General features: G+C 48.6%; 7 protein-coding genes across 7 annotated transcripts; 3 read left to right on the forward strand and 4 right to left on the reverse strand.

The window, feature by feature from the left end:
* Positions 1-569: 569 nt before the first annotated feature.
* Positions 570-6,300, forward strand: N7525_006761 (putative DEAD/DEAH box helicase; the record flags this gene model as incomplete). The annotated part of the gene is made up of 4 exons (XM_002567265.2): positions 570-595; positions 651-1,308; positions 1,361-3,144; positions 3,192-6,300. 4 exons carry the CDS (start codon positions 570-572, stop codon positions 6,298-6,300), a joined length of 5,577 nt encoding a protein of 1,858 aa, XP_002567311.2.
* Positions 6,301-7,497: 1,197 nt separating this feature from the next.
* Positions 7,498-8,052, forward strand: N7525_006762 (CVNH domain-containing protein; the record flags this gene model as incomplete). Its single annotated transcript, XM_002567266.1, has 4 exons — positions 7,498-7,701; positions 7,755-7,765; positions 7,828-7,943; positions 8,012-8,052. 4 exons carry the CDS (start codon positions 7,498-7,500, stop codon positions 8,050-8,052), a joined length of 372 nt encoding a protein of 123 aa, XP_002567312.1.
* Positions 8,053-8,125: 73 nt separating this feature from the next.
* N7525_006763 (uncharacterized protein) lies at positions 8,126-9,528 on the reverse strand (the record flags this gene model as incomplete). The annotated part of the gene is made up of 5 exons (XM_061213826.1): positions 8,126-8,463; positions 8,512-8,576; positions 8,632-9,011; positions 9,073-9,140; positions 9,201-9,528. Coding segments are annotated over 5 exons (1,179 nt in total), but the record flags the coding sequence as incomplete, so codon positions are not given.
* A 334-nt stretch (positions 9,529-9,862) lies between these two features.
* N7525_006764 (putative isoamyl alcohol oxidase) lies at positions 9,863-11,557 on the forward strand (the record flags this gene model as incomplete). The annotated part of the gene is made up of 1 exon (XM_002567268.1): positions 9,863-11,557. One exon carries the CDS (start codon positions 9,863-9,865, stop codon positions 11,555-11,557), a length of 1,695 nt encoding a protein of 564 aa, XP_002567314.1.
* Positions 11,558-11,799: 242 nt separating this feature from the next.
* Positions 11,800-13,728, reverse strand: N7525_006765 (uncharacterized protein; the record flags this gene model as incomplete). The annotated part of the gene is made up of 4 exons (XM_002567269.1): positions 11,800-12,436; positions 12,495-12,562; positions 12,624-13,279; positions 13,350-13,728. The coding sequence occupies 4 exons, from the start codon at positions 13,726-13,728 to the stop codon at positions 11,800-11,802; spliced, it is 1,740 nt and encodes a 579-aa protein (XP_002567315.1).
* A 482-nt stretch (positions 13,729-14,210) lies between these two features.
* On the reverse strand, positions 14,211-15,217 carry N7525_006766 (uncharacterized protein; the record flags this gene model as incomplete). The annotated part of the gene is made up of 2 exons (XM_002567270.1): positions 14,211-14,764; positions 14,815-15,217. 2 exons carry the CDS (start codon positions 15,215-15,217, stop codon positions 14,211-14,213), a joined length of 957 nt encoding a protein of 318 aa, XP_002567316.1.
* Positions 15,218-15,715: 498 nt separating this feature from the next.
* On the reverse strand, positions 15,716-16,716 carry N7525_006767 (GILT family protein; the record flags this gene model as incomplete). The annotated part of the gene is made up of 2 exons (XM_002567271.1): positions 15,716-16,238; positions 16,325-16,716. The coding sequence occupies 2 exons, from the start codon at positions 16,714-16,716 to the stop codon at positions 15,716-15,718; spliced, it is 915 nt and encodes a 304-aa protein (XP_002567317.1).
* Positions 16,717-18,132: the final 1,416 nt, after the last annotated feature.

An 18,132-nucleotide genomic window follows, 5' to 3' on the forward strand; every position in this document is an offset into this window, starting at 1 on the left:
ATAGAGCAATTACAAATACGATCATCCACATATTTCACATGATTCGAGTCATAAATCTCAGATATCTACTCCGATCTGCTCTATGGATGGTGATGGATGTTGTATACTGCTGTACATCTTATACTGGACAAGGCGGTCGTTGGGTTTTTCTGCCCGAAATTCCCTTCACGGTTGATATTTCAACGAAGAGATCAACAGCCCAACTGTTCTAGATACTGTCTTTATACCAAGAATATAGAGGAAATGAGCTAGAGTTCCATCACACTGCATAATACCCTAGGTAAGCTGTTTGTCTGTTTGTTGAATGAACGGCATGCGGAATACAACCCCCAACATACCCTGTTTGATGCCCCTCCTTTTGGCCCGTTTGTTTGATATTTTCCCTGAAGACCACCCCAAGCCTCAATTTTACCCTCTTCCCGTCCCCAGTGTCAAGGTTTTCTTTACTCTCTTATCTCAGGTTACCCGGTTCATCTTGTTCGTGTGCCTCAAAATGTCGATCTTCCAGTCTTGATTCTAACAGTCTGTATCTAGCCTTCTAGGCAAACTACCGAAATATTGAGAAGATTATGGATCGTCATGTTGTGCTGGATTGGTGAGTGGCTTGTCGGCTCTTGGAGTCAGCTCACTTTTGCTAATATTAAATAAAGGTACAATAACCTAGACTCTCGAGTCGTTGACCTTGTCGGTGACTTTGTTGGTGACGAGCTTTTCATAATCGAAGGAGATTCTCTTCTACTCCAATGCTTTTCCAACGAGAAACTTGATTTCGACCCGGGCTTCCAGGTCTTGCATGCGACTTACCTTGCGGAGAAGTTGTTACAAAAGCTTCAACAGCGCAAGTGTTTCTTCGAGGTTGTCTTTTTCGCCGAAAATGCCTCGTTATGCATTCCCAGAGGAGTCCCCAGAGATCTGCACGCGAGATACCTCCTTGCCCGAGAGGCAATCATACAGCATCTTGTCTCTGTTCGCGTCCAACCGTCACGATTCTTCCAGGCTCTGAGGTTTGATAGCTTCCAGTCTGATGAGTTCAAAGCTCATCTGATAAATTCGGGGGCCTACTTGTTCATGTGCCACGACGGCGCTTCTTCCGAGCAGAGCAAGGATGATACTGCTAGTGATATTGACAGCAGCGATTCCGAAAGTGATCCTGACTGCAGTGACCTTGAAGACAGTGACCAGGAAGGTTCTTTTGTCGATAAGCGAGGCGAGATCTCAAGATTTAAGCTCCGCGCGATGATCTACTGGTTTGTTGTCCACGGATACAACATTGCTCTCATGGATAGTCTCGAGTTCCGTGACACAAAGGTAGGTCTTTTCAACCACGGAACAGTAGGCTCTGTACTCACAATATACGCAGGTCATGGCAATGGTGATTGAAAGCTCCATTAAAACGAATCCCTTACCGACTAGCCCTGAAACAGATCTTGAAGATCCCAATCAATTGTGGGATTCCCTCTCTCAATTAGAGATTGAAGACAGCCAAGACCAAGCGGAGGATGCGCTGGAAAACAACTTCGCCAACGACCAATCATCCAACCAGGCTCAAACATACAAGTTCCTTGAACAGGCACTTATTGAGAAGCCTGACCTGTCTCAACGCCAATGTCTTGTGGTTGCTACGCTCAGCTCTATGCTTTTGGGCGGCGCGGTGGATAACCCCGAAAACAAGATTGGAGCACAGTCTATGATTTTGCACACTGTTCTTTTGCAGAACACCCAACTATCGGATCGATCAATTCAAACAACTGCACCCGAAAACCTGAAGTTTTTCAACGAATTTGTGAAGACCGCCATGGCTTTGCTCACCTCCAAGCTTTGGGAGAAAGCAATGAGCGAAAATAACTTACCTTGCGATCTGTCTGACCTCGTGGATGGAACCTTGTTTTTCGAAGTCCAGCGGATGGTCGAGAAACTGGGTATTCAAGCAGTAATATCATCGGTTACACAATCTCCGTTCAACACTCTTGCATGCCTGGTGGACCACATTTGCGGCACAACACTGCAATGTGGAGCGATTGGGGAAGCGGAGGCTTCCTCTAAAGATACCACGAATGGACGTATCTCCAAGCCCCATCACGGCTTTGAAAAGGTGCTTCCATTTAGCAATGCAGTCTTCGATAAAATTCTGAAGCCTGTTCATGTTGCAGTTGATGCATCTGCCGACACGAAGAGTGATTCCCAACTTTGCAAGGAGTTCAAAGAAGATAGCCACTGGCATAACTCCAAACCCCTTGATCAAAAGAAAGTCATCCTAACTCCCCAAGAGGTTGAGCGAAACAACAAGCGGAACCAGCGTTTTATGGCCGAGATGAGAGATTATGCTGCAAGTCTCTCTGCATCACAGCCGGAGCCGATTATTGTTGAATCCTCCAGTACTTCACGCCAGAAGTCTCACCAAACCCCTTCGGCGAGCAGAGATGTTGGAAACCGCTCGACGACCTCGAAGTCAGACAAGAAAGCCCACTCCAAATCTGGTAAACCATCCACCAAGGAGATGGCCACAGCTTTCGTTCATCAAAAAGCAATGGAAGTTACTCAAAAGCAGAGACAGAAGTGGAAGAACATGTATAATGACGAATTCGCTCTCATCGACGATCTTGTAACTCGTTTTACAAAGCTCAACGGATACTTGGCTAATCTACCCAAAGACAGTCGACAGGTTCTGGAACCTGAAGTCTTGACTTGTATGATCGATACATTGCTGCGGCTTATTTTTGCCGAACGCACAAATGTGCAGAGTAAAACACACATGTTGATTGTAACACGCATTTGGGAGATTATCACTTGTCTCGTGAAAATCAAGCAAGGGATCTCATCCGATATTGTCACATATGTTTCAACGGTCTGTCAAGTACTTGGTTTGCCAGATGCTCCGCTTCATGCCGATATTGAACAAAAGTTATCTTTCCCGTCGTTCAAGATCCCCAAAGCAGCACCCAGCATGAGTATCGAGATGAGCCCAGTTGAATTCCAGCTTCTACACGGTGGGCCTTTTATGGAGCGCAGCATAGACTCATTGCCGGATTCCCGGACGCCTGATTTCGCGCCCGATCGCTGGCAGCGTGAAGTGCTGGACCAGATCGATGCAAAGAAGAGCGCATTCATCGTGGCCCCAACGAGTGCAGGAAAAACATTCATCTCGTAAGTCGCAATATGCCTCGATTTAGAATCATGCTAACATGCTTCAGTTTCTATGCGATGAGACAGATCTTGAAAGAAGATCACGATGGAATTCTAGTTTATGTTGCCCCCACCAAAGCTCTTGTCAACCAGATCGCAGCTGAGGTGCAAGCCCGGTTCTCCAAAGCATTCCCAGCCAAAACCAGTGGCAAGTCGGTTTGGGCCATCCACACCAGAGACTATCGCATCAATAATCCCCAGGGATGCCAAATCCTCATCACCGTTCCGCAGATCCTTCAGATCATGTTGCTTAATCCCTCGAACGCCAATGCATGGACCCCCCGCTTGAGACGTATCATCTTTGATGAGATTCATTGTATCGGCCAAGCCGACGATGGTGTCGTTTGGGAACAACTACTTCTGATGTCCCCATGCCCGATTATAGCACTCTCAGCTACCGTCGGAAACCCCCAGGAATTCTACAACTGGCTAGATTTTGCCCAGAGAACCAATGGATTTGACCTCAAGATGATCCAGCACCAGCACCGTTATTCGGATTTGCGCAAGTACGTGTACCAACCTCATGGTGACTTCTCGTTCAAGGGGTTTTCCAATACTCCTAGCTTGGCCCGTCTAGGCCTCGATGAAGCAGATGATATGACGTTCGTGCATCCTGTCACCAGCCTGCTGGACCGCACCAGATCGATACCAGATGATCTTGACTTCGAACCACGTGACTGCTTCACTTTGTGGAAAGCAATGAAGGATCTCCAAACAGAGCAGTTCCCTGTTGATCCATCTCTGGATCCGTCCATCTTTTTCTCGAATACTATCATCCAGAAAGTGCACATCATAGAATGGCAGAGGCAACTGAAAACGTTGTTAGGAAAATGGATGAAAGACCGGGAATCTCCATTTGAGACACTGTTGCTCAATCTTGAGCACCCAACAGGGTTCGTAGTCCAGAAAGAAAAGGACTTGTCGAAACAGGTATCTCGCATGAATGGCCTGTCTGACACACTAGATGGTAACCTGCTCGATACAACCCTCCCTTTGATCTCTTCGTTACACGCTCAGAATGCTCTCCCCGCGCTATTCTTCAATTACGACCGCGGTAGATGCGAAGATATATGCCATGACCTGTTGACGCAGCTACAAAATGCTGAGACAAAATGGAAAGAAGAGAGTCCGGTATGGAAATCCAAGGTTGCCAAATGGGAAGTATGGAAGACATCCAAAATGTCAGCAAAGAAGAAGCTTGAAAAGGCCACCAAGAAGAAAACAAGCGGAAACGCTGACGAGGAGCCAACATCCAAGGCAGAGCAAGCCAAAGAATCAGCATCTACTGATTTCGGCTGGCTTGATCTCTTTGACCCGAAGAGGCCTGTGGATGGATTCCATCTGGCTGACTTCAAGAAAGTTCCCGCATCCGAGTTCCTTGTCTATGCCAAGCAGCTGCAGTGGCGCTCGGTGCCTCAATGGTTGATAGACGCCCTGGAGCGAGGAATCGGTGTCCACCATGCTGGTATGAATCGCAAGTACCGTCAAGTTTGTGAGATCCTCTTTAGGAAAGGCTTTTTGCGTGTCGTGATTGCAACTGGCACTTTGGCCTTGGGTATCAACATGCCTTGTAAGACCGTCGTCTTTTCGGGCGATTCCATTTTCTTGACGGCCCTGAATTTCCGACAAGCCGCCGGAAGAGCAGGACGACGTGGATTTGATGTTCTGGGAAATGTTGTTTTCCAGCAGGTTCCACCATCCAAGGTGCAACGACTGATGAGCTCAAGACTCCCAAGTCTCAGTGGACATTTCCCCATAACAACAAGTTTGGTTCTACGGCTGTTCATCTTGCTACATGGCTCAAAGCAAGCTCCGTCCGCTGTGAAATCGATCAACTCAATACTCTCAAGTTCTCGCATCCACCTTGGTGGCGCTGAGATGAAGCAAACGGTCCTGCACCACCTCCGATTCTCTATCGAATACCTCCGACGAAACAGTCTCCTTAGCGGTACAGGTATGGCTTTGAATTTTGCGGGCTGTATCTCTCATCTGTACTACACAGAGAATTCTAGTTTTGCTTTCCATGCCCTACTGAATTCGGGATACCTCCAGGATCTCTGTCAGGACATAGAGACGAGGCCAAAAAAGACTGTCCATACTCTGATGCTGGTCATGGCCCACCTTTTCGGACGTATCCCCCTGCGAGCGTCCACCTTGGAATGGTTCCAAGACGTAGAAAAGAAGCCTTCCTCGATAGTGGCTCTCCCACCTTTGCCGAGGAAAGCAGCCTCCGCCCTACGTGCTCACAACAGACAGATCCTGGACGTCTACACTGGCTACGTCTCCACTTTTGTCAAGCAGCATATCAAGGAACCAGACTGTTTGTTACCATTCAGTGGGATCAAGTGCGGTGGAGAAAGTTCCTCCGAGGAACTTGGTTTTTCGCAGTTCGACCACATCTCTCCATCCATCATCTCCCCGTTCTTCGCCCTTTCAGGAAACGGAGACCAATGCAATACTATCTTTGAACTTAGTCAGATGGTCCGCAGTGGTGTTTGGATTGAGGATTCCGTCATTCCGTATGTGGCTATTGACCCCAACGAGAACGCCGTCCCTCTCAATGCATACCTCTATGACTTCTTCAAACATGGAAACGTTTCTCAGTTGGAAACTGCAAACCGCATCCGTCGCGGGGACATCTGGTTTGTGCTAAATGACTTCTCATTGACTTTGGCCACCATCAAAACTAGCATCGAGGGCTTCCTCAAGCCTGGAGGCAATATCGGTGCAGATATGCTCGATGTTGCTGGCGGAGGTGACGACTACGAGAATCTCGTTGATGATAAGGCCGTTGATCAGATTGAGGCTGAAAATGCCGGAAAGACGGGTGTGAAACCAGACAACAAGCAGGCGACGGTTGCTGCCGCCGTGCCCGCCGCTCGCCCCCGAGCGAAGAAGGTTGTGATGGATAGCTGGGAGGATGAGATGGATGACGAAGACGACGAGACCGATGTTGAAGCCATCGATGCCTCCAAGGATGCGGCCAACGGGGTCGGCTCCAAAACTACGCAAGAGAAACCAGTGGACAAGTCCCACAGATCTATGTTCTTGGTTGCCAAGGCCTTCAATGAACTGCACACCGAGTTCGATACCAAGTTCAAGGCTATGTGGGCTTAAGAATTAGTTGTGAGAGATGAGACGCTAAAACAAGATACTAAATTGAAAAATATCTGAAGTGAGAGATTTCTAAAGTAAAAGATATCTGAGACTTAAAATCCGTCCCTTAGGATATCAGCTCCAGTAGTGTGCTCGCGTCACTAATCAGTCGTATATAAAGACTCTTTTAGCCTCTTAGCCACAACCATGGTGAAGGATTACACTGCTATCTTAAGGATAAAGCATAAACTCATGCCTTACTTAGCCAGTTACACTTTTGAAGGCTGATCGCAAGAATCCCGCTACAACGGCTCCCACCTACCCTGGCAATATTACAAGGGGGGCTTCAACGTGGACAAGGGGCAGAACATGCAAGCGTGTGGACCTAGTGCGGGGTGGAGACGGTTGAATAGGAAGGCTGCCCATGGGGTAGACCAATATAGTGTTGATGTACTGTAATAACTTGTATTAAAGCATTGAAACTCCTCTGAATTGCACTTCCATTGGCTCAGTTTTAGCCTGATGTAACGCGCATGCGTGGGGTGTGCTAGTGACAGGCTCGTGCGAGAGAGAAAAACATGCTGAAGTGCCCCTTGCAGCGACATCGTGGATCAATATACTATGATCTACGTCGTGTACTTGGCCTAATACGGTCTCTGACACACCGCTATCCCTTCTATATCTCTTTCTGTCTGAGAAAGACTATTGGTATCGGAACTGTGAGGTAATTCGTCTCGATCTAGGAATGTCTGCTTATTGGCTATGTGAGTACCTGAATTGTACTTGAATAGTCTTCAAATTTTGTATAAACATTCTTAAGAACATTATATTTAGTAGTAGTCAACCATGATATCCTACCATGTGGTTGACCTGTGGATAGTTAGGATTTGGCCCAGCTCCGAAGCTACAATATACGTCACTAGGGAGGACTGATGCAAGATGACCTCGACGGACCCTGATGGTGATTTGGATGCAACCTCATACCAGGCTTCAAGGAAGTAAGGAGTCATCGAAGGTGTATTACGCCTTGTGATCAGATGCGTTCGCTTCTTGCTGAAGCTGGATGTCCGAGAGTCATTGAAAACTTACATATGGAGGCATTGGATTGCTATATAAACCAGGCAATCTATCCCCCAATCTCGACTATTCTGTAATCGCAGCGACTTTATTTAGCACCAATCTCAGTTATCTTATTACCCCCAAGCAACCACTTTCAATATGCTTTTCCTCAAGGCCCTCGGACTTCTTCCCTTCGTAGCCATGGCTTTGGCCGGCCCTTCCAAGTTTGCCGACACATGTCAAGACATTGACGGCGAAGGCACAACTCTGCGAGCACAGTGTCAGGAGAGGGAGAATGGCCAACTCAGATGGAGCTCACTCGACCTGAACCGATGCATCAAGAATAACAAGGGCACTCTGAAGGTAAGAGATCAATCCAACACACTCGAACTTGAACAATGTTAACGTGTCTATAGTGCGGAAAGAAGTAAGTGTAACTCGAGGATGAGCTATTTTATAGTCGAAGAATAAAGAGTCTAACAAAAGCAGTGGCCATTACTCCGGCTCTTGCATCAACTGCACCCTTCGTGGAATCGCCGAGTTTTCCTGCCAGTGCCGTAACTCCGAAGACGATCACAGACACGTTGCTACTACCCTCGATCTCAGTAAGTCAATACCTGCTGGAAATGCACATGTTATTTTTCTGGAAAAGGGCTAACGCATTGGCTTCAAGACAAATGTATCAGCAACGACCACGGTGAGCTCCGTTGCTAGATTAGCAATGTAGAAGTCTATATAAGGAAGAACCGGAATAGGTATTATGCTGAACTGGAAATTGATTTTGTATTTAATTATTATTATGAGCCATGTCTGGAACCCCGTCCACGTCCCTATTATTTTCCATATCGGGGCTCTGTCTACCTGCCGTAGCCATAGCATTGTGACCATTTGAATTCGCTGATGCTCCACAATCACTACCAAGCGCTCGAAAGTCGCCTTTATTTCCCCGCATGGAGTGTAAATGCAGATTGGATCCGGTCGAAGGCTGGGTATGATATTTTGAGGGGTCACTTCTGACTTTGCTGCGGACCCCTTGCACAAGTGGGTTGAGAAACGGGAGACAGCCACAAATGATGGCCACGTCGAGTTCCAGGCAAGTCCAGATGGACTCTTTGGCGCTTGAGGCTGGATGATGTTAGCTGGGGGTCATTGTACGAGCTAATAGAAACGAACCGGCAAGGTCGGTGAGCTGGAATTTCCGGAATTCAATCAGGCGCATCAGACTGAAGATACAGACCCTGCAATTTGTTAGAGAAGAAAGCAATATATATCGTGTTGAGGGGTCCCACGCACAGTAAACCCAGAGAAAACACCAGGGTTAATCCTAATTTCTGCCGACGGTTGACCTGTAACCGCCAAAATACGGGGATGGGCAGGCAGAAAATGATAACATCTTCAACCAATGCGATCGAGCCCATAACCTGGAAGAATTGGACCTGTCCTGACATGCAGTGTCCGTTCAAGTCTTTATTGTAGTAGTATTGCACCGGGGTGCATTGGAAGATATTGGTCAATAGGGCAGCGAGAGCCCATGCGGCGATAAATCCGGCCAGGCAGTTTGAGACAATGACATATGCCCGGATTGAGCTGAAGAGCCGTTTGATAAAGATGACAATTGAGATCTTGACACAGGCCATTGACGGAGCCCAGAACTTCTGTATCATCCATGATCCCTGCGAGATGTTAGATGTTAGATGTTCCCATACTATCGAGGTCATATAAGCTATAACATACGAATTGAACACGCTGCCGTTCATCCTTGGGGAGGGATGCGATTGGCAAACCGACACCATTGAAGGCAGCTATAATAGTTAGTATATTAGGATATAGTATAAGAACAAGTACAAAGGACAAGTACTTACTATCTACTACAAAAGCTGTGACGCAGTAGGAGATGATCAGACCAGCTCCCATTAGATAATCTTCCAGATGCAGCCCCACCGCCTTCATGCCTTCATCCGCCGGCCGTAGAGACGCAACAGGTAGGTGATCGTAGCCAGACCAGCCCCAATAATAGGCACAATAGTGAGGACATTCTTCCAATATGTATTCACCAGGTTTGCCATATTGACTGGGAAAGATAGAAAAACCAAAATGCAAAAATTCTCCGAGGTCTAAGAATCTTTGACTAACAGGGGGATCGGCATTTTCTATGTCAGCCGGGTTGAGGTCATCACTTCCAATTTCGACCTTCACTCATTGGACCATCCAATTTCTCGTGGGATAAGAAGTGGAAATACGAGTGGGATTTCCAATGGAAGAGAAATCCTTTTTCGATCGAAGAGAATCAAAGTTTGCAGGAATTGCTTCTTTAAGCTTGATTAATATAATCCTCCGCCAATTATATAGACCGTGCAGATATTTCGATGATCCTTTACCTTAACAGGTCTAATTCCATCGAAGACACCGGTTCGTACCTTTCCTAGCGTATATTAGTGTCTCAGTTCCTCAGTCCTATTGGGATTTCTATTTCTGCCTTGTTTATGCTTTTTGCGTAATTGCCCAATTTCCATCCTTCGCAATTATGTTGGCCAAGTCATCCCTGGTCCTATTGGCCCTGTTACGCTCTACTGTTGCAAAGGACTGCACTCTGAATGACTTCAATGCAACTGTAGGAGGCCGCGTGCAGAATCTCACCCCTTTCTCTTTACCCTGCTTCTCCAGCTACAATGGGAATCCCGTGACTCGCGACAATGCTGCCTGCGCTGCTATCCAGGAGAACTACTCGGATCCATGGATGCGAACAAATTCCCCTAATGGCTACATGAACAATCAGGATGAAATGTGGGCATCCGATCCTAATGATCAGTGTCTCCTCGACAGCAGCAATCCCATGGATCCCCTGGCGTTTGTGAATACCACCTGTCGTCAGGGCAATCTACCCTCTCACTATCTTGAGGTGCAGAGCGAAAAGGATGTCATTGCAGCTTTCAGGTTCTCCAACTGCTCCGGCAAGAAGCTCGCCATCAAGAATAGTGGCCATGATTACCTCACCCGCAGCAGTGGCCGTGACACGCTGTCGCTTTGGACGCGAAACCTGCGATCGATGCACTACAGTGCGGACTTCGCTCCCTCCGGCTCCAAAAGCGCCGCTCGCAGATATAAAGCCATCACCGTCGGCGCCGGAGTCAATTTCGACGAGGCGTACGAGCTCGCACAGAAACACAACGTAACCATACTAGGTGGTTACTCATCCACCGTCGGTGTCTCAGGCGGCTGGGTCCAAAACGGTGGCCATTCCATCTTGAGCCCCGTGTACGGTCTCGGCGTTGACCGCGTCCTCGAGTTCAAGGTCGTTACCCCAGACGGAGTCTACCGCACCGCCAACGAATTCCAGAACCCCGACCTCTTCTGGGCCCTGCGCGGTGGCGGTGGTGGAACCTTTGGCGTAGTCCTCGAAAGCACTCACCGCGTCGAGCCTGCCATCCGCTTTGTCTCTGCTAACATCAAGTTCCCCGGTAACTGCACCAACATGCTGCCATTCATGGACATCGTCGTCAACAACACCCTGAAATGGGGACAGGAAGGATGGGGCGGCCACATCACTGGTAACACCCTCGTCAACGTCTCCCCCTTCCTCTCCATCAAGCAAGCCAAGGTCTCTCTGGCAAGCGTGATCGCCTACGCTAAGGCAAACGGCGGCTCCGCCACCATCGAAGAGTTCACTTCCTGGTACCCCTTTTACGAGAAATACGTCAAGACCAGCTCCGTCGCTGTCGGCGTCACTCGCTTCCCCGGAAGCCGACTGATCCCCCGCTCCATCTTCAAGACCGCCAAGGGCCGTAAGAACCTCATGGATTACTTTGCAACCATCCAGTCCCTGGGCCAGACGCCTTACATCCCCGTCGTCGGACCAGTGTTGTACAACTACACCGAAGGATCCACCAGTGCTTCTCCCGCCTGGCGTGACGCTATCTGGGAGTTGGGATCTGGTGCCTCCTGGGCGTGGAACGCTACCCTTCCCACCCGGAAACAGAAGATCCAGTCCATTCAGAACATGACTGCCGTTATCGAGGGTATTACCCCTGGTAGTGGCGCGTACAGCAACGAGGCCAACCCGTTCACGACTAATTGGGTCGAGGCGTGGTGGGGTGATAACTACGAGAAATTGGTGAGCATTAAGAACAAGTATGATCCCAAGGGCTTGTTGAGTTGCTGGAAGTGTGTTGGGTGGAAGGACTCGCAGGTTGCCGATTCGCCCTTCGCTGCGCTTGTTTGATTCAGAGAAACGTGAGATATTCACCATTGCGCGCGCACGTGTACATATCATATAGGCTTTACATATACACCATCTGCTTTCCAAGGTTACCTTCGCTCCTATCTAGGCTCTAATAGATTCGAACAAACACCACCCTAATAGCTCGGCGAAGTCTCTTACTTGACCGAAGGAGATGAGAAAGACGTATCTTTCCCTTTGTTTTCCAGACCTTAAGGAACGTCGAGCAGTCATTATTAAATCAACTATATCATATATACAAGCCTTCTATCCCCGGTAGAGTGCACCAAATCATCCCTCCTCCCACCACCCATAAGCACATCCCGCTCTTCGCCCTGATCAACAGGACCAGCCTGCACAATAGTATATGTCGTTTCCGCAGCCTCCCGATTCATCCTCTGTAGAAGGATCCGCAGTCCCACAGCCAGGACCGCAACAACAACCATAAAAAACGAGCAAGTAGCCATCCCCGGGATATACCACGGCCCGTCAGTCTCGGGATACAGTCTCGTCCCGAGCAGGGGTCCGCACTGTCCGATGATATTGAGAATAGCAATGCTCGCACCCTTGCCTTCCTTTTCAACACGGTTATCCATTGACCATGTGATGATGAGGGTGATTGCAGAAAAGAACCCAGCCGTGGCGGGGTAGACGCAGATGTAGCGGATGAATATGTGAAGCCATGGTGGCATGTGTGAGTGGAAATAGCCTGTTGCTGCGATTGCTAAGTAGGCGAGTGATGAGATGAGAGCGTGGGCTATCAAATACGGGCTTCGGGAGCGGCTGCGGTCTGATGCGTATGCGGTGAGGAGAACTACGACAAAGGCGACAAGATAGGGAGGTGCTGAGAGGGCTTGGGCTTGCAAGGAGGAATATCCCATGCTGTAAAGAATGTAAGTTGGCTGTCGAGATTGTAAATCGATGCTGGTGCAGGACATACTCTTTAATAATGGTGGGCAAAAAGACAGGCATTGAGCTGAAAGCAACGTTACAACTGAAGAACATGAACTGTAGTAAATGTGTTAGAACCGACCATTTGCACAAATATCCAAGTGGAGCTATCACTCACAGCAGCCATGTAAGCTTTGGGGTCCGCTGCAGTCTTCAGGATTTCTCGCCAGTCAAATCGACTTCCGTACGATTGCTGATAGTCGGCTGTGCTCGCTTCGAGACGCTGCTGGGCTACCACCCTTTGTCGGCGACTCAGGAATCGAGCCCGACCAGGTGAGTCCGGAATTAGGAACCAAGCAAAAACCGCAACAATTACACTTGGGAACCCCTCCACAAGGAACAGAGTTCGCCACGGTGAGATCGGGCCGTTGCTACTGAACCTGACAATCACATAGGCCAGACTGCTAGCAAAGGATGTCGCGAGTGGTGCCGCTGAGATAAACAATCCATTACGGAAAGCCAACTCATGTCTGCGATAGAACAAAGACAGGTAAAACGGGACACCCGGGCCAAAAGCCGCCTCTGTGATTCCAAGCAACGCTCGGAGAACAACCAGGGTTCCAAAAGAAGTCGCTAGACACTGGAATGATGCGACGAGTCCCCATCCACATACACATAGAGATATATAAATATGCGGGGGAACAACACGGTACATCAGTGTCATCCATTCAAAGAGAATGTAAGTAATGTAAAATGCAGTAAGTAGCCATTCATATTGCGAAGATGAAAGTTGTAGATCGTCTTTGAGTCCTGCTATCTTTGCATTTCCGATATCTGGGTGAACAATCAGTACATGTTTACAATCACAGGGGAAACATTCTGCTGTGGAAATAACCAAACATACTCGAGCGGTCCAAGAAGGAGAGCAAGTAGAGGAATGCCAGAAACGGAACAAGCCTCCGGTCAAATCTCCTGACTACCTCGCTCTCCTCCTCTGGTGTGTATCTTGCGCCTAAACCGCCGCGCGGTATCTTACCCTCAAGCTCCTCGTTGGTGTTATACATGCCGTCGTTCTCGAAATTGGATAGAGGGCCACCAACGTCTTCATGGTCGTGAAAGTCGGTCTGCAGTCGCAATGGGCCGATGGGTGATTTGGCGGGCCCGGGCACTGGATTATCTTCGTCTGAGCCATAAGAAACCGGAGTGAATCGTGGGTTTGAGGATGTGCTGGAGCTAGTGGAAGCCGCATTATTGCCCGCGCCGGAGGGATGAAGGTCCGCCATTTCTCAGGAGATACACGTTTTCAGATGGTTCTAGGAGCCTAATCGGTGAGATAGTGTCTCCATGAGTGCAGAGGTTATCTCTTATCTGAATGAAAGAAAATGACAAGAGTCCCCCTCAATTCACGAGATCGGGTGACCGATGTTGATCACCTGGGCATGGATCTCGAAGCCGGGGCCTCTGGGAGGGATTATGTCATCTAAACACGTGGGTTTCCAAGGTTGTAATTGGCGCTAATATGAGAGTGGCTTAGCGCTGAGCTTAGTTCTATTGGCGATCCTGGGATTTCATACTTCAACAACCTGTCAACTGTTCTACGAGTAGGAGGATGCTCGCTTGTGTGAAATCAAGCTGATGTTTCGATTCGAAGCTGATTGCTAAAGTACATCCAGGTCTGTACTTCTCCTAAGCTGTAGCGTAGAAAAGGCTACCCTCATAATTCAGAACGTGTCCTTCGATCGGGAGCTCAGACCCGACAGTGAGCTTAAGGACGGTAGGAGTCCAAGTGCCGACTGTCCCATCCAGTTCTTCTGTTGACATGGCTATGGTCCCACCCACCCTTGTGGCTATGGTCCCATGTGACACTGTCAGGGACGTATCGGTCTCGATGGTTGTATCCTCTGCGCTGGTCTTTGTAGTATCCGTAGGGCCGGTAGGGGCTGGGGCTGGGGCTGCCCCTCGAGTCGCTATCCATGTGCTCAAACTTGCGCTTTCGGCCGCCAGCAAGTTGGTTTGCATGTGCCTGGCTGACCTGAATGATGTCCTCGATCTCGGGAATCAGATCGTGGTCTTTGTCAACTGACTTCAGGTATCGCAGAAGGTTCTCGGCCGTGTCACGGAGGAATCGGACGCTGTTGGTTCGCTTACGGTGGCTCTCAGTGACTTCAAGGATGTAGTAGTCGGCTTTGGCCTTCTGGTACACCTGGATGAGCTTGTCGACATGTTCTGACTTGGTCTGTGGCGACTTGCTGGCCTGGGTGTCTTCGGTGGGGCCTTCCTCGTTCTCGGTTGCAACAATCGGAATCTCGGAAATAGGGCCTGGTAGGTTATGTTAATAGAAGTCAATTTAATAAGACGCAGCGACAGACCATTGTCCAGGATGCGCTGAGCAGCAAAGTGGGCCGCAATGACCGAGTTGCTCTCCTCCTCCGAGTGGCAGTTCTTAGTTCCCAGATACTCGGCCAGGTAAAATTCGAGCAGACCGTAGTGTTGCATTGTATGTCCTTCGTCGTAGAGACGAAGAAGAACACGGTCGTAGATCGTGACCTGGCCATCATCGTAGGACTGCGAGCGGTGGCGGATGGACTTGACCTGGCGCCTCAGCCCATGGAAGAGGGCTCGAGCATGCTCGCGGTTGCCAACGAGCTCTTTTAGGAGCTCGCTTGGATTCATCACCACACTCCATTTGAGGTACAAGCTGTCCTCCTTACCACGCAATCCGCGCGACATAACACGCTTGGTGTCTGTAGAACCATTCCACCTCGTCAGCATGATAAGAGATGATATTGGAATCGATATGGGTAAGTCAAGGCTGGAAGCAACCTACCGCGCTGTTTCGGATGAGCGAATGGCGGCATTCCGAAGCTCCACGCGGGCCGATAAAGATAGCCGCGCAGTGTTGATAAAAATGGTTTGTGGGAGGGAAGAGGGAAGAGAAGGAAGCAGCTCTGAGATCTGATCAAATAAAACAATGGCAAGGGAACAGATAGATGACCAGGCTGTGAGTGACTCGGCCAATAAGGTCGTTTGCTAACTCCAACGATGGGAGCATCGTCTTCGACGCATGACGCGGGGCCAGTGGTTACCAAATACGGGGGGCTCATCTGGGAAGGCATAGGTTAAGCACAAAACTTAAAATGCGTAGAATGCCTATGGTGCGGGTGCAATATAATAATGTGTAGGGGATCATCAGTGGCATTTATCGAGTCTCATGTCCTATCGTATGGGTATGAATGTGGGGTATGAACGACAAAAGTATCAAACTAGAACTCAGTTTCTCTCCTTCCAGAGCTTTTCGACTTGGTCGACCAGGGCTGAGGGTTGGCTGCCTTCTCCATTCCGGGCACAGTTTTTCCATTCATCGCTATCACGGATGCACCAGACAGCATCATCAAGACGCACTGTGCAACTAATCTTAATTCCGAGCTGCTCGCCTCTGGTAGCACTTTCGCGCAGCAGCGCAATGCCACTGAGTGGTGGTTCGCCGCCGTTGCCATCGTTCGGGTCATCATTCTGCTGGCTCGCACACTTGTTTAAGGCCTCAAAGTCAATACCATGCTCCATTGCACAGTGGTGTACAAATTCGCGGTCTGGAATCCGGGCAAAGTCATTGATTAGACAATTTGCAAATCCTAGCGACCGGATAATAGGGGTCCGGGGGTATTGAGGTGGAAGTGACGCTTCGTCCGCTGTCGGAGGGAAAGGAAGGTTGGCCGCACAGAGCATAAGCATATCACCGATGCATTCACCTGGGCCATGCTTGCACTCTATCTCTTCAGAATCTTTGGACACACTGTTACGATAGTATTAGTCAAATGTTTAGATGAAGTCTGGTATAAAAAAGCATCCGCGCTTCTCCATATCTGGTTCGATGCTCACCTAGCAATAAATGATAGCTTGAAGTCCACCTTGTCACTGATCTTTTCCATGGCTGGTAGAACCAGCTTTTGCAAGCAAGCCTGGGCATCTGGGCATTTGCTCATAATGTGAGCTTCCAGCGGTATCTTAGTTTCCTCAGGTGTTTGATGTGCATCATAGTTGTCATGCTCTTCTTGAGCCTCAGCTTGATAGCTCTCCGTCTGTGGGGCTATACTGGTACATCGTGGGGAAGACGGCCTGAGAAGCAAAAGGTAGCCGATGAAAAGCAACGCAATAACACCGATTCGACACAAATATGTGGTTGTAGTAGGACATTCACGGCGATCAGACTTGTTTGCCTGTCCAAGAGTATCCCCATACCCCTCCTTGGAGTGGACCGGTAATTTCTCCATGATGGGGTTAAAACTAGAAGTGACGTTGTTTTGATAAGATCATGTGGAGAGTCCGGGCGGAGCTGGCCCTGAAGGGCTGCCAAGACCATTACATAAGATATTCCCATAGCTATCCAGGGCTACCAACGTATTTTAGGTACCTTGGGAGGAGCGGAGTCATTATTATTAACTATTAAGGATATAACTAGTTAGTGTTAGTCAGGTATTATTTTGTTTTAGGTAGGAGAGCGGTATGATCTTGTCTCCTAAACGCTTAAATGTGTGCCCGTCATCACTAAGGCCCTACGATGTACTCCATATCCGTGCACAATTTATCATATTAGGCTGGGCTCCGACTTCGGAGGCGATTTGGACTACATCGTAGCTTTAGGTTTGGAATAGCCCCAAGTCTAGAATCACTGAGCTTTGTCAGGTATGGTCGACGACAGACCGTGCGTAATGGCTTGGGATTGCGTGATTTGAGGCTCGTACATGAAACCTTCATTAATCAATTATGTGGTGGAATTGTGCTAGACACCCGAGAACCACAAGACTATTTGCTAAGAGATAATTGCCCAATTATGGGCAAACGACCCTAAGGCAAGGTAGTTTGAACCGATTCATGCAAGACCTGACAGTCTGATGTGGCGGGTGCCAGCAAACGACCATGCGAACGGATTGATTCCCGTTGGATCAAAAAGGTTGGGAGATGTGCCTGCGTCTAAATATGGGTATGCCCAGCCCGATCACCACGCGAATGCCACGAGTAGTATATCCCACTTGGGCGAGCCTCGTATCGAACGAATCACAACACTGAAACATGGATACTTTGGCGATACTTCTGGTGCCTTTTTTTCAAGCCGGAATTCTTCGATCCTACTCATGCTCCTTGTAGAGATGTATATTGGTCTCCAACAGCTTGGAACTCATGCTTCCAAACGCCTGGACTCGTTTGTTTTAGTCGTGAGACTGCCAAGAATGGAGAAGTTGGCTTGGCTTCTCCGGGATAATCTCTACTTCAGGGTAAGGAGGTTTAACCGGATATGATGACTTAAAGTAGGGTTACATAGACTTTCCAAGTTGATTTTAGGAAGCCAAAGAGGGGAGAATCCAAGTAGAGTTTTCTCAATCCAATAGAAGTCAAGTGCCGGGATACTCAACTTGTCCCGAACAGCGTCGCATCGCCTCGTGCCTTCCGATGGTCGCATCTCATCTTTTATATATTCCCTTTCTTATAGCTTCCATTATAATTTGTCTACCTCAGCGATTTCTGAACTTACTATATGATCATCACATCTGATAGGAATCATTTCCTTCCACTTCTGGCTTCCGACCGTTCTCCGACTCTTCTCCGACTGTGCTTCCGGTCACTGCAATACTTAGTTTGACCAAAATATAAAGGTACCTATGAACAAATTCCATATATGTGTTTCTTCC

The sequence above is a fragment of the Penicillium rubens genome, assembly GCF_028828025.1.
Source record: "Penicillium rubens strain IBT 27055 chromosome Unknown utg000003l_segment0_segment0, whole genome shotgun sequence".
Lineage (NCBI taxonomy): Eukaryota > Fungi > Ascomycota > Eurotiomycetes > Eurotiales > Aspergillaceae > Penicillium > Penicillium rubens.